Source organism: Podarcis erhardii, assembly GCF_964252035.2.
Source record: "Podarcis erhardii genome assembly, chromosome: 12".
Lineage (NCBI taxonomy): Eukaryota > Metazoa > Chordata > Lepidosauria > Squamata > Lacertidae > Podarcis > Podarcis erhardii.
In genome coordinates, this window is record NC_138513.1 from 42,390,596 (window position 1) to 42,412,219 (window position 21,624).

Here is a 21,624-nt window from a genome sequence, read left to right on the forward strand (position 1 = left end):
GGCAAGCCCTAGGCTCTGTGGTTTAACCCACAGCGCCACCCGTCCCCGGTAAATGGAATTCGGATTGCTGCCTTAGCCATGGTGTAACTTTTGAACCCATCTTTAGTCTGTCATGGCACGGCATCTTTAGCAACAGATATGTATGGTATGTTGTCTACATCAGAACTTCGCCCACTCTAAACCAACCCAGATTGAACTAAAGAATGGAAGTTTTCACTTTCTATGGAATAAGAAGGCAAGTGCACTCCCAAAGACCATGCGCTGTTAGCTGCATAATTAATTTATTAATTAGACACCCAATTTCATTGCAAAAATAGCATTGCCCTAGAGGGGAAAGAAAACCCTAAATAGTCTTTGATAGTTTGCAGGCAAAGTGGTGTGAGATCTTCTGTCTACTTCTTAAGAGAGCGCTTTTATAGAGTCCAAGAGGCCTGGGTGGAGTATTGACAATGTTGGTTTATTTTTAAACATTAATGATGTCTAGTTGTATATCATTGATTAAAGTCCATTCAAACATGATCCTATCTCTGTCTACACTCTCCTACAGATAGAAAAAGGACTCTTTTTTTCTAGATATTAAAACAACTAATAAAATCCAAACAGCTCAATAATGCCATATTTCTATCTAACAGTCCATTGTGATCAGCCCCTTACACACAGTTAATCCATTGAAGGGTAGAGCTGCTATAGTACGAATCCACTGAAATAAACTGGAGCAGTGGTCGAACAATGCAGATAGAAAAATTCTATCTGTAAATCCATAGAACATGACAAGTAACAACTGTCTATGTGTTAATTTATCCTTACCTTAAAAATGGCAAATAGTTAAAAAAAAATCCCCTCCACGTTGCACACAGATTATCTCCCTGTTCTATAGAGCTTCTTTCAAATGTGTCATTGGGCTCCTGTGACCCGTTTTAACACAGCAGAGAGAATAATTGCATTGACATTTTTAATGCAAGAAGCAGGTACTCTAAGTCCATCCTGCCATCTTAAGGGATTTGATGTGTCAGTTGTCAGATGATGGTCTTGCTATTTGACTAGCTTGCATCTAGAATAGGCACTACACACCCATAAGAAAACTCTGTCCATCATGTCTGTCACAGACTACTGATTTCAGAAAACCAAGTCACTGCCTTATATGTACAGTCATCAAGAGATAAAATATGCTTCTGTGAATCAGCCCTGGCAATCCTCAAGGTGGTTAAAAACTATAGATATCCAAATTAATCCCGATACCACAATAAGTTGTGATTTCAGTTAGTGCAGGTCCTGCTGTTCCATACACAGGTCTTCTTTCTGAAGTAGTGGACATTAGTATCCATTTGTTCGGTCAGTTTCTATGTCTCTCCTCCATGCAATAATCTTTCCAATAATAATGTATACAGCTAGGTTAGACTTTCTGCATTTCAATCTGTTGCAGCGGGTGCCTAGCATGATCTTTCCCATTCAACTTATAAACAGAGGTCTTCTGTTGCCGTTTCTTGAAGCACCACACTGCCAAGATCAACGCAAGCACAATTAGGCATACAACAGTCACCCCAATGGCTATCATGGGATCTTTATCAGAACTGGAACAACTTGCTCCCACACATGGTTCAAAAGTGCTCAGAGGCTTCCCACCAAGTCCATAGGTCAAAGCTTCTCCCTCAAAAACATCTGGTGTATCAGTAAAGCTATTTTGAGAAGGTATAGTAGTAACTACTTGCATGGAGGAAGTCATCAGATCTACTTCCTCTGGCAAGGGAATGGGGTCAATGAGATGGAAAACTGTAGAAGTCTCCAGTGTGGCCAAATTCAAGCTCGTGGCTGTGGTGACAGATGACATCTCTTCTGTGATGAGTCCCATAGGTGTCGTTGATACATACCTGGTGTTGTCATCTTTGCTTACACTGACGTTCTCTGGAACAATGGTTGGTGTTAGAGTCCCTAGTATTCTTTTGCTCCCATCAGTGTGCGTCAGTGACGGGACTGTCCCAGCCTGCACAAAATCCTTTTCTGGGCTGCTGTCTGTCTTCCTGACATCAGCATGGTTCAGTTGGTCAGTGCCAGTGTCATATTCCATTCCCATAGATCCATCAATTTTATCCCCTTCCTCCTCGTCGACTTCTTCTACAGCTTCTTGAGTAACTGGGTAACCATCTAGCCAGGACTCATCTGTATGAGAATCTCTACTTTTTGTTGCTTTTGTATCATTGTTCACAATGGCAGGTCCAATGGGGAAGTCCTCACCTTCATATATCATTTTGGTGCCTTTCTTATTATATGCAGTTTTCATGCCAATGTGGTTGTCGTCGTCAGCAAACTGGGTCTTCTTCTCATCATGGGTGGCTTTCTCTTGCTCATTTTCCTTCTCCTCTGCCTCTTTGGCATTGTGTTCATGTTCTTCGGTAGAAATAGATCGGTCATCGGGGAAATTGTCTTCATAATCAATATGTCCCTCAGTTTCATCTGAAAAAGCAAAATAACAATTTAAGCGGGCTGGGTTTCTGGCACCAGATTATCACAAAGCTCTTTCAACAGCTCACATCATAATAGAATAAAGTTATTTTTAAAGACTTATGAAGGCTGTGGGTAGAAAATGATGTGAAGTGTCCTTTCTCCAGGTCTCACATATGCCTACTGATGTGTCTGTTTCAACTGCTGCTCTTAGAAGGTTCCATAGGGAACAATGCCCCAGCCCCTCCCCCCAGCATGTGTGCTACCTAGCAACCCAGTGTTATGAAATGTGGTCCTGAATAGACAGGAAATAGCTTATATGGCACAGGAGGTGAAACCAGAAGTAGGACTGAATCACAACTGAGGTGCTTCTGCTTCAGAGACTAGGACCCAAACCAACGGATCCAAGTTACAAGAAAAGAATCTAAACATCAGGAAGAACTTTCTGACAGTCAGAGCTGTTCAACAGTTCAACGGACTCCCTCAGAAGGTGGTGGACTCTCCTTCCTCAGAGGTTTTTAAGCTGAGATTGGATGGCTATCTGTCGTGTATGATCTTGTTGAGATTCTTGCATCGCAGGGGATTGGACTCGAAGATCCTTGGGGTCCCTTTCAACTTCACAATTCTATGATTCTGGGTCTGCATTACTGAATATGGTAGGATGGTTGAATAGTCACTTTTAGACAAGTGAAAGGAGCTTCTGGTAATGCAGTTTCTGGCATTCATAAAAAACCAGGGCCAGGTAGTGCTAGTTGGCTTAGACCCAGGGAGGATGGGACATCTCCTCACATGTACAATTGGACTGTTCGCATCTCCTGGCTTTTCCTGATGATGGAAAGCTGTGGGGGCAGATGAATGCTCTGGGAGGAGGATAGCGGAAAGTGTCCATTCCCTGCTGCTATTTCCAGGTTGTCCTTTGTCTCCAAATCCTACTTTCTAAACGTTATTCCAACTGCCAGATTATCCCCAGAACCCAACTGTACAATCAGGTCTCTGAACAAAAAATGAACACGCACCAAACTGAAAGCCTGTAGGAGTTATGTAACTTATTTAGGCAGCAGGAATGATATGCTTTCAATCCCTTCTTTTCCCCACAAGTGTTTTCTTATCCAATCTGTTTCCCTCCTAATTAATATTACTACTTGTCTTAATAATTACCATATAACTTCTAACTTATTCTTTTTCATGTCGCTTGTTCTTTTTTCATCTATTGATCCGGATTTGTCGAAAAAGGTCAAACAGAAGACATTTAAGTTTCTTCTCCCATTAGAATCACAAAATGTTTAGGGGTATGTGTACCGTTGCAAAACCCCAGAAAAAAGCACCGGCAATAACACTCCCATTTCATTGCAGTTCACAAGACAGTAAGTTTTGCATATATCTGGATGAATGCTCAATAAACAGGTCAGCTGGAGGAGGTCCCTTGTTCAGATTATATCTCTGGTCCGCCATGATCTTTCATAGAGGTACTAACATTTTGTAGATCACAGAAATGATCACAGAATTTGACTGCTGTGAAAGGAAGAGCCAGTGTCTGAAAGAAATCTAGCCTGGGTGATAGAAACCAGGCAGGCTAACACCCAGTAACTGCTTCATGATCAAAATATATGAAGTAATAAGTAATTGTTTCTGTGTCCTTGTAACCAGACCCTGAGCTTTCCTTTATTTTCATCCCACAACACCATTTCCCCAGTCTTTCCAGTCTTTATTTGCCGGACGTTTGAAAAACAAAACCCACAATTGTACAGTGCTTTTGGCATGGTATAGTTCAAAAAACAAACATCATACAGTGGAAACCTTAAAGCAAAAACACAACCTAAAACCAGAATAGCAATATAAAAGTATATACCGGTAAATGTGAATAAAACATAAATTCAGAGGATTTCATGTTAGTCCTAGTAGACCCACAGAAAATAACAGACATCACTAATTTAGTCCATTAATTTCAACGGGTCTACTTTGAATATAACTTAATTGGACACAACCCATAGTTTGGTTGCTGAATTTCATATCTGGTGAGTAGAATTCATACAGAACAGAATTAATAATGAGCTTTGCAGTTGTGGTTTAACCCTGGAATAACCAAAAATAGGATTTTTATTGTGGTCCCTCTCTCTTTTTTCCCTGTTAACCTGAAACATTCTAGTCCAATAAACTCTCCAAGCGTATTATATCCTGAAGCAACCATTCTAACAAATGCACATTTTCATTCCTTTCCAAACTGTAAGGCTTGTTCTGTTTTACTTGTCTTGGTTGTATCATGGCTACCATAATTTTTTTCCCTGAAGAAGACAGAAAGTTCTGCCAGAAATAACTTTTTAGAGGTCTGATACTTTAGAAAAAAATACTGTGATGTTGACAAGGAAATTCTAAAATATACTCTTTCAATCCTAGACTTTAGCGACTGAACAGCATTGTGCACCATAACAGAAATAGAGGGGAAAGCAAAGGAACTCTTATGAAAGTTATTGTGTCTGCAAGTCTAGTCACTGTACCATTTGGATTAAGTTATTTTTATGTTTCTTAGAAATAAATGCTGGTATCAGGATGTGGCTTTATAAGGTCATTTCTTAGCTGGCATATGTTGATTTGGTTCTGCTGAGGCCAAAACCTACACTGATTTGGCCTACTATTTTTGAAGCCACAGACTTCCAGAGCAAAAGACAGGAAACAGGACTAAAAATTGCTTTCATAATTACCTAAATCTAATTTAAAGGGCTATTAGACCGCTAAGTGGAATGACTAACTCAGCTCTTCTTAACAAGTATTGCCTGCTTTGAGGTGCTAGGGAGAATGTCAGAGTTCAGAGACAGTTCTTAAAATCTCACTGAGGTATTATATAAAAGCAATGTGAAACTATGTCAGCCAGATTTCACTCTAGGCTGTAACTCAAGCAGCTGCCAGGGACTCATCCTTTCTTTACTCTGAATGTAACAAATAATCTACTTAATACTGGAAATGTTGGGGATGGCAGCAACAGGTGGAAATTGTTGTTTTGATGTTGATTCTGATGATGATTTAGCCGTTGGTTACCTCAGAAGGTATCGGCACAATTTGCATTTAAAAAATTACCATAAAGGAAAAAGACTAGCCATGTAAAACATGAATATTTTTATAATTCAGAGCAATACTCCCACCCCAACAGGAAGCTTTGTCAGTACACTAACAATAAAACATAATCAACTCAGTCCATCAAGGGTAAGGTACCGTATTTTTCGCTCCATAAGATGCACTTTTTCCCTCCTAAAAAGTAAGGGGAAATGTTTGTGCGTCTTATGGAGCAAATGTGTGGTCCCTGGAGCCAAATTGCCCAGGAGCAAAAAGCAGATCGTGTTTTTTTTTTTAGAAAGAGGGAGCTCTAGAATCTGACAGCTAACCAATTGGGTACTACCAAACAGCGACCCCTATTGCTGAAAGCAGGTAATCAGCAGGAAACGCTTCAGTTCAGCCTTTGCACTGTTGACTGAACACCCCCTGCTGTGCAAATAATGGAGAAAGCTCATAAATTGTATCCCTTCTTTCGTCCTGGCCAACTCTATTACGCTGGTGTAAACCCTGGTGCACCAGGAACCCAGAATAACAGCAAATAAAATCCGCTCATACGTCAGTGACTGATAAGACTTGTCAACCTGTTATTCCAAAGTCTACCTAGATTGTAAAGCTCCAAAATACAGGCCAAAAGAGAGCAGGTCTGGAAAGAGCGAGCCATACAATGGGCACCACCAGTGAAAAGGCCCTTCTCCATGTAGCTCCTGCCTTGTCATTTGATAGGGTGCTACTTGCCCTCCTTCTTGACATGGAATGCTCTCTACTGGAGTCTCCAGGTCCAATATAAAGACCATAAGAAGGGAGAGCAGGGACCTTGAAGTTCCCAACAGCTGTTAGTCAAGCAAGCAAGCACACAGGTCACCTTTGTCACAGGTGCGTCATGCCTATATCCTGGCCAGGCCTGCACCCAATTTTGTTTCTGTACACTCTTGTTTGTTCTCAGTAACCAAAAACATATTATCAACATATATAAGGAGAAAGGTGGTTTCCCTTCATTTGCAAGGAATCATACAAAACAAAGTGGCACTAATAAAGAAAAGTTCCAGGGTGGCAACAGAAAGCAAACTAAACATGCATTTGCAGTTTATCAGTACTATCCAGCAATACCAAGTTATAGGAAAACTGGTGCTATTAACAGTAACCCTAGTTGGTTAATTGATTTGGCAACTTCCATGCACATGACACCTGATGCTAATTCCCCCCTAAAGAGTTAAATGAGATTCAGGTGAGGGGCATATCCCTTGTCAATCCCAGCAGGAATATAACAGGAAGACCCGGCCTACCCAGGCCATGAAGGAGGAGCTATTTTGGCAGCAGAATCCTCAGCAGAAACCTCAGCATCTCGCTGGCTCTGTTGCCCCCAAACTCACAGCACAGAGCCACCCACAGCAGAAGAGCGTGCTCCAACCGATGGGTGGGCTCTTCCCCAGACTCAACTCTTGGGCCCCAAACTCTCGGCCTGGTGCCCCTGAGAGCCTGGCGCCTGGGTGCCCCACACCCCTAGCGCCTATGGGTAAGTTGGCCCTGCATCCTGACACCTATATGAGGACAACATGGCAGATCCAAAACAATATCTTGCCCCTTATTCATTCATGCCTTGTCCTCAAATTTTTCCCTTGTGCACTATATATTTTATATTCAGGATCAATTATACAATCTCTTCTCTGAACTTTTTCTGCTCCCTTTTTAATTTCCTCCTTCCCAGAGCCATGTTCCTCTGCTACCTAATATAGAAATGTTCTGGATACCCTCTAACTGTCGTTTGTCAAGGAAACTGCTCCAAGAACCTGTATTCGTGCTTTGCAACTTGTGACGCATGAGGCATTTGGCTTGAGCCTAGGGACTGCGTTCCGGAAATAACACACTGCCCAACCAGTTAGAGAGGCTTCACTACACAGCAGTGTGTCAGTGAGCTAAGTACCCGGGACATCACTGATCCCTGGAAACATCAGATACCATCTCTCAAGAGACAGGATACCTTCTTCACACTAGGGCTTTCAGCTGCTTAAGGATGGGCCAGCTCAGCTGTGTTTTGCATGATAATGCTTTTGAGCTCACAGTGAAGAGCCTATCTCATGTCAAGATCTGTTATTTCACTTGCAAGTGTCATTGTTTCTCACAAATGCTAACAGGGACTCACTTTTCTGCGTGAGACAACATACTAGAGTCCTCTTCGCGTTGCCCCTTTTCAGTTACTTGGATGCTATGTGATTATACTGTCCTAAAGATCGCTCCTTAAAAGAGAAAGCTTGAGCCATGGTGTAAATAAGTACTGAGACTAGCTGACCATCACAACACAGGGGAAGCCATCTGTCTAGAATAGGCTGTCTTCTTCCCCCAGCATATGGTTTCTAACATGGGTTGCAGCCTTGAACACCAGGTTTCTGGCTCATTTGCCCAGCCTTTAGAGAGGACAGAGGACAGGACCCCCAGCATGTATAGCAGGGATGCAGAAACATGTAACCCTCTAGATGTTGTTGGACTTAGAATCCCATCAGCCCCAGCCAGGGTGACCAATGGTCAGGGACAATGGGCATTTGTAGTTTAACAACATCAGGAGACATTATGTCTATGGTATATACAATTTTAGTCTCTACCTTCCATGTACAGTGGTACCTCGGTTTTCGAGCGTCTCCACTGATGAACATTTCAATTTTCAAATACCGTAAATGCTTTGTTTTTCGAACATGCCTCAAAAGTCAAACATGCCATGCAGCTTCCACTGAGTGCAAGATCCTGAGGCCTAGCTGTTGGTTACTGAGTTTTCGGTTTTCGAATGTTTCAGAACTTGAATGGTCTTCCAGAACAGATTAGGTTCGAAAACAAAGGTACCACTGTATTCACATACCTGTGGTTTATCTGTTTTAGTTTTATTTCATGTCATTACCATATTTCTTCAACAGTGATTGCCCTGCCTGTGGAATGCCCTCCCTTCAGATGTCAAGGAGATAAAGAATTGCACAACTTTTAGAAGACATCGAAGGTAGCCCAGTATTGGGAGGTTTTTAATGCTTGATGTTTTGATTATGTTTTTTAAGCTGCCCAGAGTTGCTGGGGAACCCCAGCCAGATGGGCGGGGGTATAATAATAATAATAATAATAATAATAATAATAATAATAATAATTTGTATACGGACAATGTACATTGTCATCAGATCCCGTTTGATAACACTGTGTGAAGATCCACTGCAAGTTCGCATTACGACACTGAAGGACAATCCAAAAAAAATTAAGATATGATATCCTGAGTCGATAGAACTCACCTTTGACACAAGCTTGGACTTGACCAAACCATTCCCCACAGGTGTGACAGAGCAGAGTGAAAGCAGCATCTTTGTTACTCATGACATATCCCTGAGCACAGACATAGTGCAGCTCATCACCCATTTCAAATCCGGTGTGGCCGTGGAGAACTGTGTGAGGAAAGGAAGGTGGATCTCCACAAGGTTTGCCTGAGGAGATAAACAAGCAGGAAGCAAACACATTTAAGTATCTGGTTAGCTGAAGGGCTTGGGGAATGTAAAAGGGGGGCGGGAGAATGTCTAAAATGCCTGACTTAGCGGACTCGGTGCTGCATCTTTTAGTTTCAGGTCCCATTTGTATACTCTACAGCACATTTTCATCTTATTTTTTTAAATAGGAAATGAAACATGGGAGAAGTGGGGTTTCACAGATTTTTGTAGGTGATGACATCTTGGGAGATAAACTCCAAAGTGCAAGTCCAGCCAAATAAAGCCCATCTCGTATACTACTGATGACAAAATCAATCTAGGGCAAGTTGGAATAACTTCATTTATGACTTTACTTGATGTCACTAGATAATTGGAAATTCACTGTCCACTAAACTCAATGGGCGGGAGAAAAGAAAAATTGCAGATATGAAAGCTGTCATGGGAAAGCCTTACGAACAGTCTAACATTGTACAGAACAAACTTGGTTCTGTTTGCTATTTTAGCCTAAATTCATGTGGTTTGTGTTTGTATTTAAAAGCCCCTGGTGATTCTCCCCCCGCCTCTTTTGTTGCTAAGAGAAGGCCAGGTTACATAATCCATCATTTTTTTATGAGGAATTTGTGCCAGACGTTCACCTGGCAAAATCCGAATTTCCATTCCTGGGCTAAACCACTGCATTTTCTGCAATGGTAACAAGTTGCAGTCAACTTGTGGAATAGAGACTTGTTTGTCTTGCAGCCAAATGAATCACTCAAACATGGAGGGAATAGGGAAAGTTCAGGCCATCGGTGCAACAAGTCTTTCCAAAGTTTCTTTCTAAGAACAATAACAGAGGGGGAAAGCAGGGGACAATGTATCTTCAGTCTAAATGCCCACTCCTGGCTTTCTCATTCGGTGCTAGCAGACCTACAGCAAGTTCTGAAAGGGGAGAGACAACCACTTTTAAGATTTATAGATGGAGTCTGGATTTAGTTTGGTCTGGGAAACAGCAGACTCTGATGGCTTGGAGGTTCTAGTTGGGGAAGAAGGGCAGTTAACTGTCAGTTAGACAGTTAGACGTTAGAAAGTTAGATGTTGGGACTTAGCTGTCCTGTGAGAGAGAGTTTTGGGATAATCAGATACTCTTGGGACTTCATAAACTGTCATCAAGCACATTTAAGACCCAAATGTAAATGTTAGTACAGTAGTACCTCGGGTTAAGTACTTAATTCGTTCCGGAGGTCCGTTCTTAACCTGAAACTGTTCTTAACCTGAAGCACCACTTTAGCTAATGGGGCCTCCTGCTGCTGCTGCGCCGCTGGAGCACAATTTCTGTTCTCATCCTGAAGCAAAGTTCTTAACCTGAGGTACTATTTATGGGTTAGCGGAGTCTGCAACCTGAAGCGTATGTAACCTGAAGCGTATGTAACCTGAAGCGTATGTAACCTGAAGCGTATGTAACCCGAGGTACCACTGTACAGTCATACCTCGGGTTAAAGACGCTTTGGGTTAAATCTTTTCAGGTTGCGTTCCGTGGCAACCCAGAAGTAACAGAGCGGGTTACTTCTGGGTTTTGCCGCTCACGCATGCGCAGACGCTCAAAATGACATCATGCGCAGAAGCAGCAAATCACGACCTGCACATGCATTCCTCTCAGATTGTGAACGGGGCTCCGGAACGGATTCCGTTCGCAACCAGAGGTACCACTGTATTTCCTTTTGTACACAATATCCCTATAATAATCAATATTAGTTCAACCTTTCTTCTGTGCTGGTGTCCATCTCATGACTAAGCCTATCGTACCAAGAAGTGACAGGAAGTCTTTAAAGGTGTTCTAAGGGAATATTAGTAATGGGGAAAAGTTTGTATTGATGAACTCACAGAGCTTTTAGAGTTTGCTGGATTGATTTTATTGCTTTTAGAGTTTCTGTGCTTTATTCTGTTTTTACCCTGTACACCATTTCTATGGCTTTATGCTGTAAGTGGTTTATAAACTTGTTGAACAGAATAAAATGAATCAAGAAACGGAGATATTGTGGCAGGGAGTTCCATATTCCAGAAACATAAAACTTAAATAAGCACATAGGCGTACCCTGTATTTATGCAAAGTGAGGCTGAGAGAACAATTTCACTATACCTATCTAGTCACCCAAATGTACGTTACTGATTGGTGATATTTACAGAAATTAGGCTTCCAAAAGCTCCAATGAAAGTAGGGCTTTAGCAAAATCTGTAAATTGTCTTCAACCAGTCATGCAATTTACCTGTGAAATTGCCTCCAGGCAACCAGACAAGGGAGCATTTGCAAGCCACAGAAATGGCTGTAATGAACACAGGATTCAGGTCAGAAAAAAATCACCTTTCATGTTAAAAGTTTCTGTTTCTTGCTGCTTAAAGATATGCAGGCAATCCCTGATGGAAGTTCAAAAGTTGGGAAAGGGGCATCTGAGTTGGATTTGCAAGTGTCTGGGGTTCAGATTCAATACCCTGTGTATTTCTTTGCTTAATCAAATATGCAAAATGAATAGATTTGCATAATTTATATAGGTCACCGATTCTAACTCTGCATGATGTGCAATTCTTGTTATTCTGGAGCATTGTTTTGTTTTGTTTTTTAGTAGATGCAAATACAAAATCAGAGGGTTTTGTTCTATAAATCCTTTGCTACAACAAAGTTCTCTGCTTAGTGCCACAATGTGATCTGGAACACAGGCTGGCCTGTGAGCGACTGCTGGGTTGTAAGGCTAGAGACTCCTCTCTGCTTCTAGATTGTATTTCCTTTTCTTTTTCTATGAACACGACAAATATTCCAGCAAGAGCCTGCACTCAGCTGAGAAAAGGCCATTTGTTTCCATGCTATTTCATGCATGTGGCAAATTATTCCTTCCCAACTGTTAATGGACATTTCAGAAAGAACAAGAAAAAATATTTGATTTGGCTTGCCGTAGTGATTATTTCTGTGGTCCACCAATGCTGACCTTCAACTTTCACACAAAGAGCATCGTATCTGCCACTTGGAGAGGGATCCATTTCAATCTGGACATCAATAATCTTCACGCTCTGTGGCTTGCTGCCTGTCCTGTTGCACACGGTTGTCCTAAAACAGAGGAAGGAGACAAAAAGATGATCAGCAGCTGGACTAGTAAGGCTCTGAATTGTGTCCAGTTCTCCATAGATCACACCTGACAGGTGGGCAGACGATTGCCATGAATTTAAACTGGGATGACTCTGGTTTGACTGCCATCACATATCATACTGAGCTACCAAAGCCAAGGCATGGCTGGCTCGTGTGAAAAGTGCCGCTGATGTAACATGCAAGTCTCTACTAAATCTTTTCTTATGTTGAATTGTTCAAAATTGTTCATAGGCAAAGCATCAGTGGGGCTCTCTGAATTCTCTCCCAAGATAGCATCTAGGAAGAATTATTGAGTATGTTAGCACCTGTCTGATTGAAAAATCCTCAGGCTTGAACAACGTACTCTGCACCTTTTTTTTAAAAGAAATATATTCTGTAGCAAGGTAACATAAATTCTGCACTAAAAGTTCTAAAATCTGTATAAATGATGCAAATAAACCAATATGAATACTTTTAATAATAATAATAATAATAATAATGCACAATTTGTTCTAGCCAAGAGGAAGGCCTAGGAGCTCTGCTGGGGCACTAAAGCCCTCAGATGCAGCCGATGAAAGCATTATTCAGTGATCCCTCCAGCTTCTGATTCTTCAGTTCCCATTGTCTGCATACTTTCAAGTGTTAGATTGGAGCTATTATTATTTTATTATTATTTATGACATTTGCATACCACCCTATACCTGTAGATTTCAGGGCAGGTCACAACACTGAGCTAGAAACTAAGTGTTCTTTGGGTTTTTAAAAACAAATAAATAAAAGCTGAGATTTGCAAGCAGCTGACCTTTGTGCATAATGCCACATTCTGTGGGGTTTTCTGTGCTCCTTCTGAATTGCAAGAAACACATACCATCATGCTTCAGGCTGTCTTTCTCTCTACATCTGAGCAGGAGACATTATTAGGATGACCAGGTGCAAAAGTGGAAAGGACTCCCACACCTTTAACAATGGCAACTATTAAAGGTGCTTATGCCCTCTTACGCTTTTGTATCCGGACATCCAGGGAAACACCCATTTAAAAGTCATTCTCTCTCTCTCTCTCTCTCTCTCTCTCTCACTCTCTCTCTCTCTCTCTCTCTCTCTCTCTCTCTCTCTCGTGCTGAATCTCCCATGATTTGGTCAGCCTTTACGAAACTTCCCTAAGACTGCAGGTTCATCAACACATGGCGGTATCGAAGCACAATTTAATGTGGTAGATAATGAAATCGTTATTTTTCCCAGTTCCTTTATTGGGAGTCTTATCCTGCGTCATACCGCTTAGCTCCATCTTTGCCCTGGTTATTAAATTTCGAGCACGGTCGAATTTTGCCAGAGAGGTGACACTTTGGACATAAGAGCAAAAAATAAATGCACCTGCAGGACTCTGTTGGAATGTGTAAGTGGAAATATATCATTCTGTGAAGAGTGAGGTAGCCTAAAGTGTTTTGCTTTTTCAGTGCGGTAGGGGAGATATGTCAAGCAAGCGAAAACTCTCAGGGTACTGTTGGAAATATTTCCCCCCATTTGAAGCAACGTACCTTCTTTTAAAGTACAGTTGCACTTCAAACCCCTTTCGTTTTTAACATCTGACAGTCAAATTCATAAAGCACCTGGCTAATGGAAGCAAATAGGGCTTATAGGCCATATTAAACATAATTTGCAAGGTTGAACATTCAGACAAATCTGGGGTGGAGGAGGGCGGCAGCAGCAGGTACCTAGAGTGGCAAAATGCTCTCTTGAAAATCAGTGTTTCTTAGTTCTACTATTACAAAATCAAAGGCGGATTTTGGGCTGTGTGACTGTGCTGGGTGCCAAGCCTACAACCATGATGTAGTGAATTGAGCTGAACGAAAGGTGAGAGACAGCCGGAGGTGGGGGCATGTCGAATTCTGGCCTCACACAGGCCAAAGTCTGCCCCTGACAAAGTAGCCCAGCCATGTATTTGGAGATAAGTCATGTGTGTTGGTCAGAGGAGATTTCAGTTTCACCGCTTTTCCTGGTATGCCCTTGCAGAGGATCTTAAGGTTCATGAATAATCATAGTTTAGAGGTCCCGGGCCCTAAGGAAGTCAGATTATCCTCCACCAGGGCCAGGGCCTTCTTAGTGATGGCTCCGACCTGGTGGAATGCTCTGTCCTATGAGACCAGGGCCCTGCAGGATTTAACTTCCTTCTGCCGGGCCTGTAAGAAAGAGCTATTCCAGCTGGCTTTCAATTTGAACTTAGCCTGATCTTTTATTCCCACAGCTAATTCTCCCCTGAACCAAATAGGACTAACTTAGCCATCTAGCCCTGGTGATCATCTAATGTTTATTGGATGGATTTCCCCCGTAATTGATTTTTGAATTCTGAATTTATTGTTATTCATGTTTTATACTCTATTTTATGCTGTTTTTTGTTGCATCAATTAAGTGTTTTAAATTTGTTGTTAGCTGCCCTGAGCCTGGTTTTCTGAACCAGGAAGGGTGGGGTATGAATAAAAAAATATTTATTATTATTTATTTTAATGCTCCTTACCCGACCGTGCCATCTGCCAGCCAGGCCCTGGTACACACAGCAAAGGAACAATCTCTTATGGCTCTCCTTAGTTCTTCTCTGCTGGCTAATCGAGCTCCTACTGCAGCACATGATTCGTGAGCCATTGCTAAGTCCAGACTCTGGGAGCCGTTCCTGGGACCAAGGGCAAACAATTTTCCTGAAATTCAAAAGACACAGCGCAGCATGTGATGTCATGAGATGACTTGGTCTAACTGCATTTTCTGCTTCTGTGTGTGTGTGGAGAATGGCTGCCGAGAGAGACTTCTCAGGATACCGCTGAAAACAGTGTGGGTTTGCATGATCTGTCTGAAGTGAAACAGACAGAGGAGATCCCTGAACATTAATAGAGAGAAACTTGTGCACGAGATTGCAAATATGTTCTTCCAAGTTATATGTTTATGAAAGGAAAGTTGTTGTTTTTCAAAATATAAAGAGTCTGGACAGTGCATATCATCAGAATGTATTTTGATACATACACACCACAAGCAAGCAGTAGATAAATTTTGTTTTTTAAAAAATAAGAGAGTCCATGGAGCTGGTCTGGGTAGGTGCATTGAAATGTAATGTTAAAAGGTGAGGGTGGGGCCCCAAACAACTCCAGATTACTCCTTTTCAGAGGATCTGGCCAGCGCCAATAGGCTAGGGTTACCAGACGGTCCTGTTTCCCGGGGATTTGCGAATAAGCCCCGGACAAATTCCATCCCCGGAATGTCCCCGGATTTCATCTAATGTCCCCGGGAAACACAGCAGCGGCAGTCTCAACAGCCCGGAGCAGTTGGCTCTGGCTGGCTTCAGGAGCTGCTCCGAAGTCCCCATATATGGTGGTGCAGGGGCTCTAAGAGGCAGCTTCCGGGCGCCTCCACCTTCCCTGACCCCAGCAACTAAGCTGTGAAGGGAGGCTTCATACTGCCTATCGGAGCAGAAGAAGAAGCGTTTGGATTTGATATCCCGCCTTTCACTCCCTTTAAGGAGTCTCAAAGCGGCTAACATTCTCCTTTCCCTTCCTCCCCCACAACAAACACCCTGTGAGGTGAGTGGGGCTGAGAGACTTCAAAGAAGTGTGACTAGCCCAAGGTCACCCAGCAGCTGCATGTGGAGGAGCAGAGACGCGAACCCGGTTCCCCAGATTACGTGACTACCGCTCTTAACCACTACACCACACTGGAGCCTCCCAACTCCTACTTGCGTGCAGGCAGGAGGGGTCAGGGATCTCAGTTAGGCAATGGGAAGCCTCCCTTCCCAAGCTGAGGGATCCCTGCCCCCTCCTAGTTGCACACAAGTAGGAATGGGATTACGGCTGCTCCGATGGGAAGGGAGGCATTGCGCTGCCCAAGCCTTGCCGCTGCTGCTCTCGGTCCTCCTTCTCCGCCTTCCATGCCTGACCCACGGCACACCACTTCCCCACCACCGCTGAACAACCAACAACTCAGGGGCTGGCCAGGCTCATGGAGAAAGGAGATAGAAGCCTTGGAGGAAGGGGAAATGCGATGGTTGAGGTCAAGGTGGCAGCCGCCCCTCTGCCACCACCATCACTGCATCATCAATGTCCTGAACGTGTAGTAATTAACAACTAACTAACTAACTAACTAACTAACTAATGTGTCCCTGGATTCATTGAAAAAAATCTGATAACATTACAATAGGCTGCAGCCAGGGAAGGCAGTTGCCCAAGACGACTGATGGTCTGAAATATTGTAGCACTTACTACTACTATTACAAATAATAATATAAAATTTTATTTATACCCCGCCCTCTCCAGCCAAGACCGGGCTCAGGGCAGCTGACACCAGGTATAAAAACAATTGACTGAAATACAACTTAAAAACAAGATTAAAATACGACATGAAAACATTAAAATGCAACCTCATTTCACCAGGGATTACTGCTTCAACCACCCAACCCCTCTGAGGTGTTGGAAGGGAGCTGAAAGGAGACTGGAGAAAACAAGAAGCCACAACCTTTTTTCTACTCAGGTGCCTAAAACTGCAGTGTAGTTGCTGGATCTCTAGTGGCATGCCTTTTCTAGACTTAGGATGTGGCTGGCAACGGGGCAAGCCCAGTGAGAGATGTCTTCACACACACTCATGGATTGTCAGAGTCCATGTGTGTTTGTGCACAGTGATATGCATGAACTGATATGCATGTTTTTCTCTCTGGTATTGGCACAGTTACAACAACCACCTATTACACCTAGATTCTCAAAGTCAGGTTCTATTTCCATTTGTTTCATTATTCCAGTTGCCCTGGCAGAACAGTACAGTATATGCAATTTATATGACTCAGAACAATTATGACTGTCATGACATAATTGGAATAACTTTTTATGACCTTCAAAAGACTTAACATGTGTTTATTGTCTTGGGTACATAAACAAATCCCCTGCACAGAAGTAAAACTATGAAGCCCATTCATAAAAATTCAAAAGTCTGGCATTTCACTATAAATGTCCTAAGAGAACAGAATTTACAGTCTTACAATTTTATTTCACACTCTTTAAAAAAAAAAATACCCCAACAACTCTGTAGTAACCTCCCGCGAGTCAGCCAAGGCTTACCATAAAACTTTATAGCACGATAAGTGAAAGAAGAAATAAGTCTTTAGAGAACTCATCTGTCTCATCCTTGTACAGATACCATTAACAACCTCACATTATGCTTATAAAAACCTTTCAGTTTAGAGGATGTCCTTGGTCTCTTGCATACAGCCTTATAGATTGCAGTTGTAACAGAAGAATTCGTGCTGTGACTTCATCAGAAAAGGACATACAGTGGTACCTCGCAAGACGAAAAACGTGCAAGACGAAATAATTTTCCGTTTTTTGAGTCGTTCCGCAAGACGAATTTCCCTATGGGCTTGCTTCGCAAGACGAAACGACTTGCGAGTTCTTGCGAGTTGGTTTCCTTTTTCTTAAAGCTGCTAAGCCGCTAATAGCCGCTAAGCTGCTAAGCCGTTAATAGCCGTGCTTCGCAAGACGAAAAAACCACAAGACGAAGAGACTCGCGGAACGGATTAATTTTGTCTTGCGAGGCACCACTGTATTAAAATGAAAAGTTTTATGAATCTAGAAATGTACTTTCACCTTTTCCATTCACGCTTTGTCATTCTTTGCATATTAAATAAATCTGCACCCTAAAGGACATATATTCTAACTAGATAGAAGCTTTTATTTAGTGCTTGTATAACAGATAACCCCTAAGTGTGTTTCATTGCATACAATGAAAATTACTCCCTGGTAAATGCGATAAGGACAGCAGCCAGAAGTCCCAATCCAAAACATGCTTACACGCAAGAAAGCCCCACTGAAATCGATAGATTGCAACTGGTCCTGTTTCTTAGCATATTTATTTGGCAGATTCTATGGGAATTTACTTTCATGTATTGGGCATAGCATGCAGAACACGTATTAAACATCAGAAATGCAAATTACTAAGCAGTCAGAAAGGGCAAGAGATATAGCGGCTTGTAGCAATTTGCACTCCTGTTTGCATCTAAGGCAAAACCAGACAGGATGAGGAAGAGCCATTAAGAAAATAACCTACCATTTATTTATTTTTATGTTAGCAAAAGTTGTGGGGAATCCCAGTTTATACTGGGAGGAGGGATGAACACTCAGACCATGCTATTTTCCTGTTTATAATGGCCCCCCTCAAAACTTATAGTTGCCCCATCTGACAAGAGTTCTGTAAAACTTGGACGACAGCATACTCGGACATCAAATTCAGGGTCTTTCCTACACAATTTATAGTTGCTGTTTGATCTGACATTTTTAAGAGTGAATTTGTCATGGAGTGTCTGCACCTAATGTTCCCATTATTAGAGAGTGACTCATAGAATTGTAGAGTTGGGAGGGAACCCAGGGTCATCTAGTCCAACCCCCTTTCTGCACCAATGGTGGTCTGTGCCCAAACTGAGAAAAGGCTGTAGCGACACCCCTCATGCTCCCTCAGCTGATATATTGGAATTATGAGCATGAGCACAAGCATAGTCCTTTCGTGACTTCTTAAATTAATTACTGCCTTGTGCTCCATTGAATTTGTGGAGAGACAGGAGATTAGAAGAGGAACTAGATGTCGGCCTGAGCTATGGCAAGCCTGGTTATTGCGATGACATTTTGTCTGCATGAGGAGTACCCTATCTATCTGTCATATGTCTCCTCTGAACTGGGCTCATAAACTGACACCTTGCTGACAATGGCATGAATCAGTTGTCTCTCAAACCACCCTGCAACCGCTACTCAAAGGAGGAGGGTGCTTGTACACAAAGGAGAATTCTGAGGATCCATTATCGATCGTTCACAAAAGTCAGATTTCCGCAGTAAACTAAAAAGAAAGTTTTTGAGCACATCACCCTGGAATACTAGCTGAATTATGCTGCCTTTGTATGGAAACATGCCCCAAAATTCAAGGGAAAATGGGAAATATTCTGCTATAAATGATAAGTTTGGAAAGGCCTTAAGTCAGTTGGGGCTAATCAGTAGCTATCAGTATCTTCTAAACAACTGAAAACAAGCATTTTTAGATCATTAATTTGATTCAGTGTTGGTCAGTTGTTCCATATTTTATAATTTGATGATTTTAATCTACACCACCGTAGTATTTTTTTTTCTAATTACTTAGTTATATCTATATCTATATATTCACACACACACCCCACAAATAAATAATAGATAGAAACAGATTTTAAAATAGATTTTAAAAATTGGTAAAAGGTTGAGTTCGGGGAAAGACCTGATGACTTTGGCGTCAAAAGTTCAGACCCCACACTCAATTTTGAGTGGCAGAATGAAATTCCCAAACATGAACATGCCTTGCCACTGATTCTAATTTCCCCATGCAGTTCGGTCAAATTAAAAGGAGAATTGAGGAAAAGGAATTTGCATTTCTGTCTGAGGGACTCAACCTAAGCAAACCTCAAATTCACACACCTTCCCAGTGAAATGCTCTGACCAAAAAACTCTGTTATTTCCCTGTGGGATCCTCCCCTCCCTTCACATCACACAGCAACCGGTAAATAAGTCCGTTAGGCAGTTTGAATATGAAAATATATATATATGCCTAGACCGTTAATAGGGGGTGGGGAGTGAGAGAGAGGGAAAATTATGCCGGTCCATTAGAATGGCTCCAACACCATCACATTGTGGGTCCTTCCATTCAGTGGCAGGAGAAAGCCTAAAGAGGAATAGCTGCTAATATTTGGACTTTGTTGTTTGTTTGTTTTTAAAAAAACTTTCATACCTGCATCTCAATATCCAGTAAATGCTTTTCTATGCGACCCCCTTCTCTTTATTCCAAAAAGCAATGCGCATAAACAGTACCACACACTGATTTGTGTCTCCACCTCCTTTCCCTGCAATAACCCCCCTCAAAAGAAAAAAAGAAAAGAAAACCAGCATCCCAAATACTTTTTGCAAATCAACATGCAAAAGCCAAAGCTGTAGGGAAACATTTCCAAATCTAGCACCAACCCTGCTGCAGAATTGCATTCTAAAGTTTTGATTGACTTTTCCCACAGGGCATTATTTAAAAAACCCTCTTCTGCATGATCAGCCCAATCTTATAGCCCTTGAAAGACTTTTGCTTTTGGCGACGTGCAACGTTGACTGCGAGATATTTGAATCCCGCAGATCCTTTCTCCCGATTCCCCCCCCCCTCCCCCCGGCAGTGATCCACAAACCCTTAAGCACTCTGGGGATGGCAGGAGAGCGACGAGCGAGGGCTGAGCAGGACTCACCATCCGCTTCGACAGAGGCGTCTTGGAGGAGGAGGAAGAGGAGCGCGGATCCCACAGCCTGGGCAAAAGTGGCAGGCGATCTGGTAGGAGCTGGAGCCATGGCAGGAAAGGAGGGAAGGTCGCCCGCAAAGAAATCCCTCTGAGCTTGAAGGATCCGGAGGTGGAGGGATCCAAGCTGCGAGATCCTGGCGCCTTGGGGATGGAGCGACAGACGGAGGAGATCTCCCTAAGGCTGCCCCGGGCAAGAAAGGGGGAGCGCGCGGGTTGCTTTGCCAGCTGAGGTTTTTTTTGGGAGAGAGCTTTTTTTCCAGCCCATGGGGAACCGGTGTGAAAAGTCACGTTGCCCTGTCAGTAAATGTTGCATACATCAGAGGGGAATTATTATTTTTTTAAAAAAAGAATTTTAAAAATAATAAACGCATATAAGGGGAAAGAGAGGGAGGGTGAAAAGGGGTGACGAAGGGAGCAGCTGGAGAAAAGTCCCAGCCTTAATCCGAAAAGAGCCGTTCACACGTGTGAATTGAAAGATTCGTATCAAAGAGGGGCAAATTTACTTTACATGGGGACCCCAGCTGACCTTTCCATCGTTGCAGCTGCTGGAAAAAACGTCCAGCCATGGTCATGGCCTCTTTCTGTGTTACAACATACCCCAGCCTACTTATTTATTTACAGTGGTATCTCAAGTTAAGTGCTTAATTCGTTCCGGAGGTCCGTTCTTAACCTGAAACTGTTCTTAACCTGAAGCACCACTTTAGCTGATGGGGCCTCCTGCTGCCGCCACGCTGCCAGAACACAATTTCTGTTCTCATCCTGATGCAAAGTTCTTAACCTGAAGCACTATTTCTGGGTTAGCGGAGTCTGTAACCTGAAGTGTATGTAACCTGAAGCGTATGTAACCTGAGGTACCACTGTAGTTATTTCCCTCCTTCTTCTTCAAGGCTCTCGCCCTCATTTAATCCGCACAACAACATCCCTGTGAGGTAGGCTGAGCTGAGTGGAAGTGACCAGTTCGTGACCTAAGTGGGGATTGGAACCCTGGTCCTGGTATGACACTATAACCAATACACCACACTAGCAAACTTCACACTAACTTTGCACACCCCCACCCCATGAGACTACCTCCGTACATGACCACAGGTAAAGGTAAAGGGACCCCTGACCATTAGGTCCAGTTGTGGCCGACTCTGGGGTTGCGGCGCTCACCTCGCTTTATTGGCCGAGGGAGCCAGCGCACAGCTTCCGGGTCATGTGGCCAGCATGACTAAGCTGCTTCTGGAGAACCAGAGCAGCGCATGGAAACGCCGTTTACCTTCCCGCCAGAGCGGTAC

The 21,624-nt window shown here is 42.7% G+C and overlaps 1 protein-coding gene and 1 long non-coding RNA gene across 3 annotated transcripts; one reads left to right on the forward strand and one right to left on the reverse strand.

Moving 5' to 3' along the window:
- Positions 1-436: 436 nt before the first annotated feature.
- On the reverse strand, positions 437-20,959 carry SUSD5 (sushi domain containing 5). 2 transcript variants are annotated; one of them, XM_081834808.1, is made up of 5 exons: positions 20,297-20,959; positions 14,546-14,723; positions 11,897-12,015; positions 8,751-8,939; positions 437-2,451 (listed from the first exon to the last, which is right to left on the reverse strand). In XM_081834808.1, exons 1-5 carry the CDS (start codon positions 20,394-20,396, stop codon positions 1,394-1,396), a joined length of 1,644 nt encoding a protein of 547 aa, XP_081690934.1. In that variant the 5' UTR covers positions 20,397-20,959; the 3' UTR covers positions 437-1,393. The 2 variants fall into 2 exon arrangements, with proteins under 2 accessions (XP_081690934.1, XP_081690935.1); XM_081834809.1 differs by lacking the exon at positions 20,297-20,959 and adding an exon at positions 19,491-19,665.
- On the forward strand, positions 8,947-15,208 carry LOC309326284. Its single transcript, XR_014150262.1, has 3 exons — positions 8,947-10,107; positions 13,273-13,430; positions 14,810-15,208. It is a non-coding gene; the product is annotated as an uncharacterized lncRNA (long non-coding RNA).
- Positions 20,960-21,624: the final 665 nt, after the last annotated feature.